At 44.8% G+C, this 15683-nt stretch overlaps 1 protein-coding gene across 2 annotated transcripts in view; it reads right to left on the bottom strand.

The window, feature by feature from the left end:
* The window catches only part of FOCAD (focadhesin), a 288209-nt gene that overhangs the window by 22095 nt on the left and 250431 nt on the right, over positions 1-15683 (bottom strand). For both annotated transcript variants that reach the window (XM_079789743.1, XM_079789744.1), the window contains one exon: positions 1916-2044. In XM_079789743.1, the coding sequence (XP_079645869.1) occupies positions 1916-2044 (129 nt within the window). The remainder of the gene's footprint in view (positions 1-1915; positions 2045-15683) is intronic.

Genomic DNA, 15683 nt, shown 5'->3' with positions numbered 1-15683 from the left:
AGAGACCTTTCAGAGATGAGGTAAAAGAATGTACCACAGAATCCCAGGTCTTAGGACTGACAAGGGCCTTGAGCTATCTGGGGTGATCTCTCTCACGATACCCAGATGAACCTAAACACTCAAATACTATACAAATTTGGGCGAAAGATCTCTGCCTCTGCTTCCCCTCCTCTCCACCTTGCACCCGGCACAGAGAGCAATCTGTCTAGATCTGGCAGGACTTAGAGATGGAGCCACATTCTGCAGTGACCGAGTCTTTTTAATGGTCTGATCCCATCAGCAGGCAGCTTTTCTTTTTTTTAAGGAGTTTTACTAAAACACAAAGCATGCAAAAGCAGGGCAGGCCAGAAGGACTTATTTTTAAAATGAAATCTTTGATGACAGGACAGTAACATCATATCTGATGACAGTACAGAAACATATGCAGGCATTTAAATAAAAAAATTGTGTACAGTCAAAATCATCTTTTATTATCCCTTAAATTGCACATAAAGCACAGCATACAAATCTTTCTGTAGATCACATATAAGCACCTACTGTAAAATAACATTCATGACATATGCACACAAACACCCATAGTCACAGCATTGTTAAAATTATTGTCCCTTCCTCTCTCTTTTTAATTTTTCTGAAGGTGAGGGGCAAGTACATGAAGCTAAACCTGCATATGCTAAGTCCATGGAAGAGGTTGCTGCGGATGAATGCGAGGTGTGGAGGAGGCATCCCTTTGCCTCTCACCACACGTACCTGTGGTAGATAGGATACTGGCCCCCAAAGATGTCCACATCCCAATCTCTGGAACCTGGGAATACGTTACCTTGAATGGCAAAGGGACTTTGTGGATGTGATTAAAGTTAATGACCTTGAGATGGGGATTATTCAATTGGACTCATTAGTTACATGAATCCTTAAACATGGGAAACCTAGTCCAGCTGCATGAGAAGGCCTCAGCCCTCTGCTGCTTGCTTTGATGATGAAGAAGGGGGGGGGGCACAAACCAACAAATGTGGGCAGCCTCTAGAAGCTAGAAAAGGGGAGAAAACAGATTCTCCCTTTCTTAGTCTGTCTGGGTTGTTAGAACAAAATGCCATAGACCGAGTGGCTTATAAACCAAAGAAATTCATTCCTCACAGTTCCGGAGGCTGGAATTCCATGGCCAGGGCAGGGCGCCCGTGTGCTCAGATTCCGGTGAGGATCTGACTTCTCGCTGTGTCCTCATGTGGTGGAATGAGCTGGGGAGCTCTGTGCCGCCTCTTTTATGAGGACACTCTTCCCATTCAGGAGGGCTCCCCCCTCATGACCTACTCAACTTCCCTAAGGCCCCATCTCCTCACCATTGTACTGGAGGTTAAGATGGCAGCATATGCATTTGGGGGCGGGGTGGCATGAATGTTCACACCACAGCACCCGCTAACGCATCTAGGAAATGATGCTGCTCTGTAATACCTTGACCTTAGCCCCGAGAGAGAACCCTGTTGGCCTTGTGAACTGCAGAACTAACTGTAAGATAAATAAGTAAACATGTTCTGGTTCAAGCCACTAAGTCTGAGGTAATTGGTTACAGCGCCCCCTTGTCTACTTCTGTGAAAGCTAAGGCAGAGGAAGTGCAGTTTGATAAACAGCCCAGCTCTCTGGTGCCTGCAACACATGCCCAGCAACATGCACATGTCAGCCAAGTGCTGCCTTGATGAGTGCATCTTTCTGCATCTGCCTGTGTCTTCAACCTCCCCCTCCTTACCCTCCACTACTTAGAAAGTGACCAGTGAACGTAACCCAGGGGCCCCATCCACGAAGTCAGCCCTCAAAACCGCAAAGGTCTATCTAGTCAGTGCCGCCCATGACACAGAACCCATTTTTCGACCCAGGTCACACCCTAAAAGCAGAGTCTGAAGGTGTAAAAACCATTGATATTTACCAAAGTTTAGCCTCATAAGTGGGGAGAGCAGTGCACCCCAGTTCACAGGAGGGTACTGGTGGCTTTCGCCAACCACCGCGATGGGTTTCATCACCACCTTGAGAAGGGATGGGGGCACCGACTCAGGACCTGCAACAGAAGGAAATTGATAACAGGACGTTTCCGTGGCATCATGCGTGGAGTCGGCCAGTGCTCCCTCCTGGTTCTTCTGTTCCAAAGGGATTGGTATCACATCTTCCACTGTGGTCTATCCTCCAGTCCTGTGCTTTTAATTTCAACCCCACTTACTCCAAAACCTGGTTCCCTCTGCTCTTTCTCTCTCTCTCATTTGCCTCCAATCTGTTCCTCTTGTCCGGATGGGAATAATCAATGTAACTGCTTAGCTGTCTTTCTAGCTTTCTCATGTCTTTTCACCTAGCTTTCTAAAAAGAGTAATGTTCTCTACAATACGTATTGCCTCACTGTTCGCTCACTGCTCATTCACTTCCAGAAAAGGAGACAATTACTGCTGACTCAGGAAAATTACCTTCAGTCCCCGTGGCCCTAAATGGGCATGCCCTGTGCCTTATGATTCACTGTTCCATTCCTCAGCCTGTGTATGGCTGACTACTCCAGAGGTGAGCATATAATGCAATAGCTAATCCATAGGTTAACCAGCTTTGACACAGTAGCACAACTTTAATATTATATTCTTACTAGTGGCCCGGTGCACAAAACTCGTGCACATTAAAAGGGAATTAATTAGAAGAAATATTTTAATATTGCTTTTTGCCCTTACTCTATAAAAGAAGTGTCAGAGATGAAAGAAAATTAGTAAAATGTATATGAAAATCTCCCTCCTGTCAGAGTCTGGGGCGCGCCGCAGGACCCAGAGTCAAGTCCCAGCACACCCGTGCACGCCTCGAAATCACACGAGACCCACCTCTATCAAGCCCCGCAGGGCAGGGGGCACAGCCTTAGGCCACCCAGCCCAGCACCGGGTGGGGGGCACAGCCTCAGGTCCCCCGTCAAGCCCCACTGGGCTGGGGGCTCAGCCTCAGGTACCCTGGTGCAGCCTCAGGTCCCCTGGCCTGGCGATGGGGTGAGGGGAGCAGCCTCAGGTCCCCTGGCACTAGCGCGAGGGTACAAGGGTGCGAGGGCGTGATGACCACTTGCATACTAGCTCTTTATTATACAGGATTCAGGTAGGGTAGTAAATTGAAATAGGAAAAAATTAGACATGGAACGGTTATAAGTGGAGCCATAAGCGCAGTAGGGATTGGAGTAGCCATTAAGGGTCATGAAGTTACAAGGAGGTCAGCAATGATGTACAGAGAAGTAGAAGATAAAAAGGGAGAAGCAAAAGTAGCAGGGGCATCATGAGCAGGAGAAGGGAAACCAGCATCAGCAGAAAGAGAAGCAGAATTAGCAGAAAGAAAAGCATCACTAGGAAAAGGAAAAGCAGGGTCAGAATCAGTAGAAAGAGCTGCAGAATCAGCAGCCAATGAAGGGGAAAGCAGAAGTGGGAGCAGGGCCAGCAAAAGGACATCAGCTGCAGAAAGGAGAAACTCAGAAAAAGGAGAAGCAGAGGCAGAAAGGGCAACAGAATCAGCAGACACTGAGGAGAAAGCAGAAGCAGGGACAGAGTCATCAAAGGGAAACCAAGTGCAGAAAGGAGAAGCACAGAGAAAGGAGAAGCAGAGGCAACAGAATCAGCAGACACTGAGGGAAAGGAGAAGCAGGGACAGAGTCATTAAGAGGAAACCAGATGCAGAAAGGAGAAGCACAGAGAAAGGAGAAGCAGAGGCAACAGAATTAGCAGGCACTGAGGAAAAAGAGAAGCAGGGACAGAGTCATTAAGAGGAAACCAGCTGCAGAAAGGAGAAGCACAGTGAAAGGAGAAGGAGAAGCAGAGGCAGAAAGGGCAACAGAATCAGCAGACACTGAGGGGAAAGCAGACGCAGGGATGGAGTCAGCAAAGGGAAACCAGATGCAGAAAGGAGAAGCACAGAGAAAGGAGAAGCAGAGGCAACAGAATCAGCAGACACTGAGGGGAAAGCAGAAGCAGGGACAGAGTCATTAAGTGGAAACCAGGTGCGGAAAGGAGAAGCACAGAGAAAGGAGAAGCAGAAAAGGCAACAGAATCAGCAGACACTGAGGGGAAAGCAGAAGCAGGGACAGAGTCATTAAGTGGAAACCAGGTGCGGAAAGGAGAAGCACAGAGAAAGGAGAAGCAAAGACAACAGAATCAGCAGGCACTGAGGGGAAAGCAGAAGCAGGGACAGAGTCATTAAGAGGAAACCAGCTGCAGAAAGGAGAAGCACAGTGAAAGGAGAAGGAGAAGCAGAGGCAGAAAGGGCAAAAGAATCAGCAGACACTGAGGGGAAAGCAGACGCAGGGACGGAGTCAGCAAAGGGAAACCATATGCAGAAAGGAGAAGCACAGAGAAAGGAGAAGCAGAGGCAACAGAATCAGCAGACACTGAGGGGAAAGCAGAAGCAGGGACAGAGTCATTAAGTGGAAACCAGGTGCGGAAAGGAGAAGCACAGAGAAAGGAGAAGCAAAGACAACAGAATCAGCAGGCACTGAGGGGAAAGCAGAAGCAGGGACAGAGTCATTAAGGGGAAACCAGGTGCGGAAAGGAGAAGCACAGAGAAAGGAGAAGCAGAAAAGGCAACAGAATCAGCAGGCACTGAGGGGAAAGCAGACGCAGGGACAGAGTCAGCAAAGGGAAACCAGATGCAGAAAGGAGAAGCACAGAGAAAGGAGAAGCAGAGGCAACAGAATCAGCAGGCACTGAGGGGAAAGCAGAAGCAGGGACAGAGTCATTAAGTGGAAACCAGGTGCGGAAAGGAGAAGCACAGAGAAAGGAGAAGCAAAGACAACAGAATCAGCAGGCACTGAGGGGAAAGCAGAAGCAGGGACAGAGTCATTAAGAGGAAACCAGCTGCAGAAAGGAGAAGCACAGTGAAAGGAGAAGGAGAAGCAGAGGCAGAAAGGGCAAAAGAATCAGCAGACACTGAGGGGAAAGCAGACAGAGGGACGGAGTCAGCAAAGGGAAACCAGATGCAGAAAGGAGAAGCACAGAGAAAGGAGAAGCAGAGGCAACAGAATCAGCAGACACTGAGGGGAAAGCAGAAGCAGGGATGGAGTCAGCAAAGGGAAACCAAGTGCAGAAAGGAGAAGCACAGAGAAAGGAGAAGCAGAGGCAACAGAATCAGCAGGCACTGAGGGGAAAGCAGAAGCAGGGATGGAGTCAGCAAAGGGAAACCAAGTGAGAAAGGAGAAGCACAGAGAAAGGAGAAGCAGAGGCAACAGAATCAGCAGGCACTGAGTGGAAAGCAGAAGCAGGGACAGAGTCATTAAGTGGAAACCAGCTGCAGAAAGGAGAAGCACAGTGAAAGGAGAAGGAGAAGCAGAGGCAGAAAGGGCAAAAGAATCAGCAGACACTGAGGGGAAAGCAGACAGAGGGACGGAGTCAGCAAAGGGAAACCAGATGCAGAAAGGAGAAGCACAGAGAAAGGAGAAGCAGAGGCAACAGAATCAGCAGACACTGAGGGGAAAGCAGAAGCAGGGATGGAGTCAGCAAAGGGAAACCAAGTGCAGAAAGGAGAAGCACAGAGAAAGGAGAAGCAGAGGCAACAGAATCAGCAGGCACTGAGGGGAAAGCAGAAGCAGGGATGGAGTCAGCAAAGGGAAACCAAGTGAGAAAGGAGAAGCACAGAGAAAGGAGAAGCAGAGGCAACAGAATCAGCAGGCACTGAGTGGAAAGCAGAAGCAGGGACAGAGTCATTAAGGGGAAACCAGGTGCGGAAAGGAGAAGCAAAGAGAAAAGAGAAGCAAAGACAACAGAATCAGCAGGCACTGAGGGGAAAGCAGAAGCAGGGACAGAGTCATTAAGGGGAAACCAGGTGCGGAAAGGAGAAGCACAGAGAAAGGAGAAGCAGAAAAGGCAACAGAATCAGCAGACACTGAGGGGAAAGCAGACGCAGGGACAGAGTCAGCAAAGGGAAACCAGATGCAGAAAGGAGAAGCACAGAGAAAGGAGAAGAAGAGGCAACAGAATCAGCAGACACTGAGGGGAAAGCAGAAGCAGGGACAGAGTCATTAAGTGGAAACCAGGTGCGGAAAGGAGAAGCACAGAGAAAGGAGAAGCAAAGACAACAGAATCAGCAGGCACTGAGGGGAAAGCAGAAGCAGGGACAGAGTCATTAAGGGGAAACCAGGTGCGGAAAGGAGAAGTACAGAGAAAGGAGAAGCAGAAAAGGCAACAGAATCAGCAGGCACTGAGAGGAAAGCAGACGCAGGGACAGAGTCAGCAAAGGGAAACCAAGTGCAGAAAGGAGAAGCACAGAGAAAGGAGAAGCAGAAAAGGCAACAGAATCAGCAGGTACTGAGGGGAAAGCAGACGCAGGGACAGAGTAAGCAAAGGGAAACCAGATGCAGAAAGGAGAAGCACAGAGAAAGGAGAAGCAGAGGCAACAGAATCAGCAGACTCTGAGGGGAAAGCAGAAGCAGGGACAGAGTCATTAAGTGGAAACCAGGTGCGGAAAGGAGAAGCACAGAGAAAGGAGAAGCAAAGACAACAGAATCAGCAGGCACTGAGGGGAAAGCAGAAGCAGGGACAGAGTCATTAAGTGGAAACCAGGTGCGGAAAGGAGAAGCACAGAGAAAGGAGAAGCAAAGACAACAGAATCAGCAGGCACTGAGGGGAAAGCAGAAGCAGGGACAGAGTCATTAAGGGGAAACCAGGTGCGGAAAGGAGAAGCACAGAGAAAGGAGAAGCAGAAAAGGCAACAGAATCAGCAGGCACTGAGGGGAAAGCAGACGCAGGGACAGAGTCAGCAAAGGGATACCAAGTGCAGAAAGGAGAAGCACAGAGAAAGGAGAAGCAAAGACAACAGAATCAGCAGGCACTGAGGGGAAAGCAGACGCAGGGACAGAGTCAGCAAAGGGAAACCAGATGCAGAAAGGAGAAGCACAGAGAAAGGAGAAGCAGAAAAGGCAACAGAATCAGCAGACACTGAGGGGAAAGCAGAAGCAGGGACAGAGTCATTAAGTGGAAACCAGCTGCAGAAAGGAGAAGCACAGAGAAAGGAGAAGCAAAGACAACAGAATCAGCAGGCACTGAGGGGAAAGCAGAAGCAGGGACAGAGTCATTAAGAGGAAACCAGCTGCAGAAAGGAGAAGCACAGTGAAAGGAGAAGGAGAAGCAGAGGCAGAAAGGGCAACAGAATCAGCAGGCACTGAGGGGAAAGCAGAAGCAGGGATGGAGTCAGCAAAGGGAAACCAAGTGCAGAAAGGAGAAGCACAGAGAAAGGAGAAGCAGAGGCAACAGAATCAGCAGACACTGAGGGGAAAGCAGAAGCAGGGATGAAGTCAGCAAAGGGAATCCAAGTGCAGAAAGGAGAAGCACAGAGAAAGGAGAAGAAGAAAAGGCAACAGAATCAGCAGGCACTGAGGGGAAAGCAGAAGCAGGGACAGAGTCATTAAGGGGAAACCAGGTGCGGAAAGGAGAAGCACAGAGAAAGGAGAAGCAGAAAAGGCAACAGAATCAGCAGGCACTGAGGGGAAAGCAGACGCAGGGACAGAGTCAGCAAAGGGAAACCAGATGCAGAAAGGAGAAGCACAGAGAAAGGAGAAGCAGAGGCAACAGAATCAGCAGACACTGAGGGGAAAGCAGAAGCAGGGATGGAGTCAGCAAAGGGAAACCAAGTGCAGAAAGGAGAAGCACAGAGAAAGGAGAAGAAGAAAAGGCAACAGAATCAGCAGGCACTGAGGGGAAAGCAGAAGCAGGGACAGAGTCAGCAAAGGGAAACCAGCTGCAGAAAGGAGAAGCACAGAGAAAGGAAAAGCAGAGGCAGAAAAGGCAATGGAAGCAGTACTGAGGAGAAAACAGAAGAGGGGATAGAGCAAGCAAAAGGAAATCAGCTACAGAAAGGAGCAGCACAGAGAAGGGAGAAGCAGAGGCAGAAAGGGCAGGAAAATCAGCCGACACTGAAAAGGGGGATAACATAAGCGAGGCTAGAGCCAGCAAAAGGAAAAACAGCCACAGAAAAGAGAAGCACATGAAAAGAAGTAGAGGCAAAATAGGCAAAGGTAGCTGAATCAGCAGATGCTGAAAATGAGGAAGGAGAAATGGAGACAGAGTCAGCAAGAGGAAAATCAGCTATAGAAAGGAGGAGCACAGGCCAAAGAAGCTGATGCAGAATCAGCAGGAAAAGCAGCAGAAGTCGTAGAGGATGAAGAACTGGGAAAGCAGTCGCAGAGGCAAAATCAATAAAAGGGAAAAAATGCTGATGTTGAAGAAAGGAGAAGTACAGGGAAAAGAAGAAACATAAAAATGGGCAAATAACTTGAACAGACATTTCCCCAAAGATGATACAAAAATGGCCAACCAGGATATGAAAAGATGCTCAACATCACTAACCATGAGAGAAAAACATAAAAACAATGAGATATTACACCCATTAGGATGGATACTATGAAAAAAGAAAGAAAAAAAGCATTGGTGAGGATGTAGAGAACTTGGAACCCTTTTGTACTGCTAGTGGGATTGCAAAATGATGGAACCACTATGGAAAACAATATGGTAGCTCCTCAAAAAATTAAAAATAGACCTACCATATGACTCAGCAACCCCACTCTGGGTGTACGAACAAAAGAACCGAAAGCAGAGTCTTGAAGAGGTACTTGTACACCATGTTCATAGCAGTACTATTCATAATAGCCAGGAGGTGGGAGCAACCCAAATGTCCATTGACAGATAAATGGATAAACAAAAAGTAATATATCTGTGTATTTATACACACAATGGAATGGTATTCAACCTTAAAAAAAAAAAAGAAATCCTGTCATATTCTACAACATGGATAAACCTCGAGGACACCTCACTAAGTGAAATAAGCCAGTGATAACAAGACAAACGCTGTATGATTCCTCTTATGTCAGGTAACTAAAGGAATCAAATAGAAACAGAAAGGCGAATGGTTGTTACCAGGGTTTAGGATGAGGGAGAAAGGATAAGTATTGTTTAATGGGTCTAGAGCTTCAGTTAAATTTTTTTTTTAAAAATTATAGTTTATATTCAATATTGTTTTGTACTAGAGGCCCGATGCATGGAATTCATGCAAGAGTAGGTCTTCCTTTCCCCGGCTGCCGGCACTGGCTTCCCTCTGACACCCGGTACCCAGGCTTTTCTCTGGCCGCCAGCAGGTACCCGGGAACCAGGCTTCCCTGCAGCCCCGGCTTCGTCGAGAAGGTCATCCAGTCTAATTAGCATATTATGCTTTTATTATTATAGATTAGTTTCAGATGTAAAGCATAGTGGTTACATAATCATATACTTTACCAAGTGCTCCTCCTGATACTTCCAGTACCCAAATGGTACCATACAGAGTTATAATATTGACTACATTTCCTATGTGGTACTTTATATATTTTATTGATTCTTTACAGAGAGGAAGGGATAGAGAGTTAGAAACATCGATGAGAGAGAAACATCTATCAGCTGCCTCCTGCACATCCCCTACTGGGAATGTGCCCGCAACCAAGGTACATGCCCTTGACCAGAATCAAACCTGGGACCTTTCAGTCCACAGGCCGATGCTCTACTGAGCCAAACCAGATAGGGCCTATGTGGTACTTTGATTCCCATGACTATCTTGTAACTACCAATCTGTACTTCTCAATCCCTTCACCTTTTCACCGAGACTCCCAATCCCCCTCCTATCTGGCAACCATCAGTCTGTCCTCTGTATCTGAGTCTGTCTCTGTTTTGCTTGTTTGTTTATATTGTTCTTTAGAGTTTCAATTTTGCAAGATGAAAACATTCTGGAGAATGGTTTCACAACTTAACACTATTTAACTGTATAGTTAAATGGTTAAGATGATAAATTTTATATTATATGGTTTTTATAATTAAAAACTTTTTTTTTTTTAAAGAAGAGACTTTGGGTTTCCATTTCTGCATATGAGGAGCTTGGAAGTTCCCACTCTGTTCTAACAACACATAAAAAGCTGAACACATTGAAACATCATCTTATTGGATCCCTGAAAAAGGGAAGGACACGGGGCAAACTGCTGCCATAATTTGGAGTCTGACAGACTAATACAGGCATTAGTTTTATTGTGCTCTGCTTTATGCACTTTACAGATAATTGCGTTTTCATCAATACTGCAGGACCCTCCACCAGGAAAAAGATTATGCCTCTCTAAAGGCTCAGATAATGGTTAGCATATTTTAGCAAAAAGTATTTTTTGTTGAAACTCACACAAGAAGAAATAGATAATCTGAATAGGCCTATATCTATTTACAAATTGAACCAATAATTAATAACCTTCTAAAATAGAAGGCACCATGCCCAGATGGGTTCACTGGTTGAATTCTACCAAACATTTAAGGAAGAAAATATACAATCCTCTACAATCTCTTCTAGAATATAGAAGCAGAGGAAATACTTAACTCATTCTATGAGGAGAGCATTACCCTACTAGAAAACCAAAGACATAACAAGAAAACTACAAACCAATGCCTCTCATGAACACAGACAAAAAAATCCTCAACAAAATATTAGCATATTAAACCCAACAATATATAGCAGAAAAGGCCACACAATCAGACATTATACACCAGACAATGGACACAGACAATAATGTGGTGAAGGCCTCAAAGGGGCGAGAGTGGGGTGGAGGAGGTCAATGGGAGAAAAAAGGGAACATCTGTAATACTTCAAACAATAAAGATAAATTAAAAAATGAAACTCAACACACCTACTACTTTTCTATTCTGTATTACCAGCAATGGAAGCTTTCTTTCTAGCTCATCTTGAGATGTCTTACTAGGAGAGCAGGAAATACTATCAGGAGCTAACCATTGCTATTACAAGGAGAAGATTTTCTGACAAAAAGTAAATATATCCATGAACACATTCATTCATTCAATCAGTAACTGAGTATCTGTTAGGTACCAGGCTGTTCCATACATGAAGACGGAGTTGAACAAGACAGAATACGTCCCACTGCTCACGGAGCTGACATGCCGGTGAGAGGACGCACAGCCGTGGGAAATCAGGTGTAGCAAAAACAAAACAGCAGTGACAGGAAGTCACAGAACTCTATACTGATCACGCACATGTGGCAACTGTCCCTAGACAACAATGGCTGCAAATTGGACTCTTTGATTTCACAAAAAAGCAAACAAAAATTCAGCTGTTTTTTGGGGTCCTTTTGGCTTATGATTCATAAAAATGGCCCAATGAACTGGCAGATGGAGAGGGGGGGAAGCGGGAGTAAATATCTGTGCATAGAATTACTTTTTTTTCTCTCCTTTTAAGGACTTGCATAGAATTCTATATTAGGTATCATTAATTTGTAAGCAGATTTCTATTATTTTTTTTCTTAGATCAAGTGTTTTCAAAAATCACATAAAATTTTACTCCAGGCCCTTCTACAGACTTCATTATAAAATTTTTGCAGTTTCCAGAGGACCTAGGGAATCAGGGAAGACATTATACCAGGACCCAGTGTGAAATACAACCATTTTCCAGATGTTTTATTGCTGAGACAATGAGCTCTCTCTTGACAGGACAAGAGAACTTTTGCCAATAACTGCATTTTACTGTACACTTTTCATGTTGCTCCATGCTCTTTAGCATTGATCTGATATATAACCAAGTGTCGGAAACCAGGAGAACTTGTAAAATGGAGCACAGGGTTGAAAACCAAGAAAGTGCCTTAACACAATAAATCTCCCACCGCTAAGGGCAGAGAATCAGTACCAAATAGCATAAATAGATTCACACAAAATGTCCCACCATCCCTGCAGGGAACTAAGTCTGGCCCTACCTGGAATGAAAGGAATTAGTAACTGTTAGGAATGAAGAAAATACCCGACAGCTCCACGCATGTGGGGGGCTGTAAGGACAGAGAGTGGGTCCCCAGGCCTGGGGAGAATGAAGTCACGTGGCTTCCTCCCCGGAGATCTTTAGCATTGGACACAAGAATCCAAATCTCAGCCCTGGGAATGGCTGGCTCCCTTGTTACAGTGTTTGCCTTTCAAGCAAGTACCTTAGATAAAAGGAAATACTGAAGTGCTTTATAGACAAGGGGTTTGGGACTGAGGAGACCTAACGGTGCTTGTTAAAAGGATCCAGATGTTTTAAAATCCAGATACAAAGTTGCTTTAACTCTCTCATCCAGTTGAAGGCTTCAGAGAACCCTGATACAAATGGCATATCGGAACATAATGCATTACAGCGGGACCCATTACCACACATACCCTGGCTACACGGATTTCAGATCTCGGTGCCACAGTGCACATGTGTAAGCCCTTCGGTAAAAGTCTGGCAGCATGCAGGCTAACAGCCGGTGATACACACATTCCCATCACAGCGCGGCGCTGTGTAGTGTGGAGATGTCTTGACTTTCTCCATCTTCAGAGCTGATTAGCAGCGACGTAGCTTAGAATGATCTATTCCCATATACGTGCTTAAAGTTGTAGATCAACAAAAATTTGAAAACTATTACTTGCCAAGTACTCCTCTCTAAGCATTTAGGATAAAACACAGATGCTCTTCCTGCTCTTGATGAAATTACAATTTAAGGCAAAAGACAGACTTTAAACGAAGAACCCAATAAAGAATTAAGCAAACCATCATGCATCTATAAAGTAGTATGAAAACCACACAGAAAGACACCACGTAAGAAAGCTAAACTGACCTGGGACCACCAGGGAATCCTCGCTCTTCCCTCACTGAGGAAAGGATGTTTAAACCAAGATGAAAACGGTGAGCAGACATTTTCCAAAGTCCTCAGAAAACAAGGTCGGGGCAATGACAGCAGGTGCATTTGTGGGACCAGGAGGTGCTGAGCACCCTGCCAGAGACGCCTCTATACTTATGACAGTCATTGGAAACGGATCATGATTCTGACGTGTCAGTCAGATACCAAGAGCTGGTAGGATGTGCTGTCTTAAGACCAAGCACCTCACCACATTCAGAGTGATCAGAAACAAACATCCTGGGCCCCGTAGCACCTGGAGGAGTGCCACGCAGGTGGCTGCCCAGCGGAGACCGGGGCCTGCGAGAAAGGCAGCTGTGCCCGGTGGAGGCAGGGGCAGGATTCCATTTAGGGGGTCTCAGAAAGTGAGCCAATTTATGGAGAATAATGGGCGCCAGGTTTCTTACTGTCAGAGAGGAAACTAACCAATATAAAAAGAGGGAAAGGTAGAGTGAACCGGTGGTGTTGAACTGTGATTGGAGACGTTACTGTAATTCTGTGGTTTTCAATATACATATAGATATAGAAATAAATACTGACATGAGAGAGAGGGAGGGGCGGAAGGGGGTGGGGAGGGAGAGACAGAGAATGAATTTCCTAACTCTGTCCACTGAAAGGGCCTGGCAGCAGTGATTATCCCAGCAGCAATGGGATGACGTGTAGCCAGGTCTTTGCTTCTAAATATCAGTCTGCACTAGGAAGAAGCTGAGCTATCTAGCTTTTACAGGGCTGAGGATACTAAACATGAGCCTTAAACATCTTGGCCACAAAGAAAGAAAGTATCTCAAAGATTGATAGGGTCATGTCAAAAGGACACAAGAGCCAACTTAAAGAGGCCCTTACTGATCTAAATCTGGAACAATGTGAGGATCAAAACAGTTGATAAATAATTAAATAAAATAGTAATTTAGAGACCACCAACTTACACCATACACACAAATAAACTCAAAGTGGATACAGGACTTAAACATAAGACGGGAAACCATAAAAATATTAGAGGAATCCATAGGCAGCAAAATCTCAGACATATGCTGAAGCAATTTCTTTACTGATACAGCTCCTAGGGCAATGGAAACTAAAGGGAAAATAAGCAAATGAGACTACATCAAAATAAAAAGCTTTTTCACAGCAGAAGAAACCATCAACAATACAACAAGAAAGCCCACTGCATGGGAGAACATATTTGCCAATGTTATCACCGATAAGGGTTTAATCTCCAACATTTACAGGGAACTCAAACAACTTAACAAAAGAAAGATAAACAACCCAATCAAAAAATGGGCAATGGACCTAATAGATACTTTTCGAAAGAGGACATAAGGAAGGCCAAGAGACACATGAAAACATGCTCAAAGTCACTAATCATTGGAGAGATGCAAATCAAAATGACAATGACGTACCATCTCACATCTGTCAGAATGGCTATCATCAACAAATGACAAGTGCTGGAGAGGATGTGGAGAAAAAGGAACCCTCGTGCACTGCTGGTGGGAATGCAGACTGGTGCAGCCACTGTGGAGAACAGTATGGATTTTCCTCAAAAAACTAAAAATGGAACTCCCATTTGACCCAGTAATCCCACTGCTGGGAATATATCCCAAGAAACTAGAAACACCAATCAGAAAGGATATATGCACCCCTATGTTCATAGTGGCATAATTTATAATAGCTAAGATTTGGAAACAGCCTAAGTGCCCACCAGCAGATGAGTGGATTAAAAAACTGTGGTACATTTACACAATGGAATACTATGCTGCGGTTAAAAAGAAGGAATTCTTACCATTTGCAACAGCATGGATGGAACTGGAGAGCATTATGCTAAGCAAAATAAGCCAGAGAGAGAAAGATAAATATCACATGCTATCACTCATTTGTGGAATATAGTGAACAACATAAACTGATGAACAAAAATAGATCCAGAGAAAGAGAAGCATTGATCAGACCGTCACACCTCAGAGGGAAGGTAGGGGAGGGTGAGGGTAAGGGGGAGAGATCAACCAAAGGACTTGTATGCATGCATATAAGCCTAACCATGGTCGCAGACACCAGAGGGGTGAGGGCATGAGGGGGGGGGGATGGGGGCAATGGGGTGGGGATAAGGACACATATGTAATACTTTAAAGAAAAAAATAGGAATTTAGTAGTTTATACTAAGAAAGAAAGAAGGAAAGAAAGAGGGAGAAAGGAGTGAACAGCATTCCCTTAAAGTATAATGCCTAATAAAAGTAAAAGGGATAACAGAATTTTGAAAATCACCTTTTGGCAAATACTATAGTAATAATTAATTCAGGTAAGGAAACATTAATAATATTAAAACTAATGGGTGAAAGGATAACAAGTGGGATATTCACAAAGTCTCAAATTATCTCCACACAAAATGCTGATTGATAAGGGAAAAGAGAAAGTTTACAGTGGAGAAACCCGGAAGATATCACCTACGTGATCAAAGTTAACATCCCCAGAGGGAGCAGACACCATGTGCCCCCTGACGGGATGCGGGGAGGAGCAGAGCTTCAGGTCCCTGGCATTCCTGCCAAAGATGATTGACCTGACTCTCTTGTGAGGAACAGCAGGCAAACCCAAACAGAAGAATGTTCTAGAAAATACCTCACTTCTAATTTAAAACATGTCACAGTCGTGAAAGACAAAGAAGGGTTGAGGGACTACTCCAGGCTAAAGGAGACGAAGAGATGATAAATAAGCACAGTGTGACATTCAAGATTAAATTCTTTGTATGCGAAGGACATCATTTCCACTGTCAGCGAAACCTGAATATCAGGTGAAAGGAACAGAGGAGTTACCTGGCTATTTTCACTGTTTTGTAAGTTTGAAATTATTTCACAAGAAAAAAAAAGGTACATTAAAAAATTCTCTAAAATTTAAATAAAAAATAAACAACCTCTCAAGCAGTAAGTACATGCAGCAATGTTTATTCCTTCTGGCGATGAAATGCAAATTAAAGTCTTAAGGTATCATTTTATACCTGACTGGTTTTTACTGTAGTCATTTG

This window comes from Cnephaeus nilssonii (genome assembly GCF_951640355.1).
Source record: "Cnephaeus nilssonii genome assembly, chromosome: 14".
NCBI classification, from domain to species: Eukaryota; Metazoa; Chordata; class Mammalia; order Chiroptera; family Vespertilionidae; genus Cnephaeus; species Cnephaeus nilssonii.
This window is presented reverse-complemented; position numbering and strand designations above follow the sequence as displayed.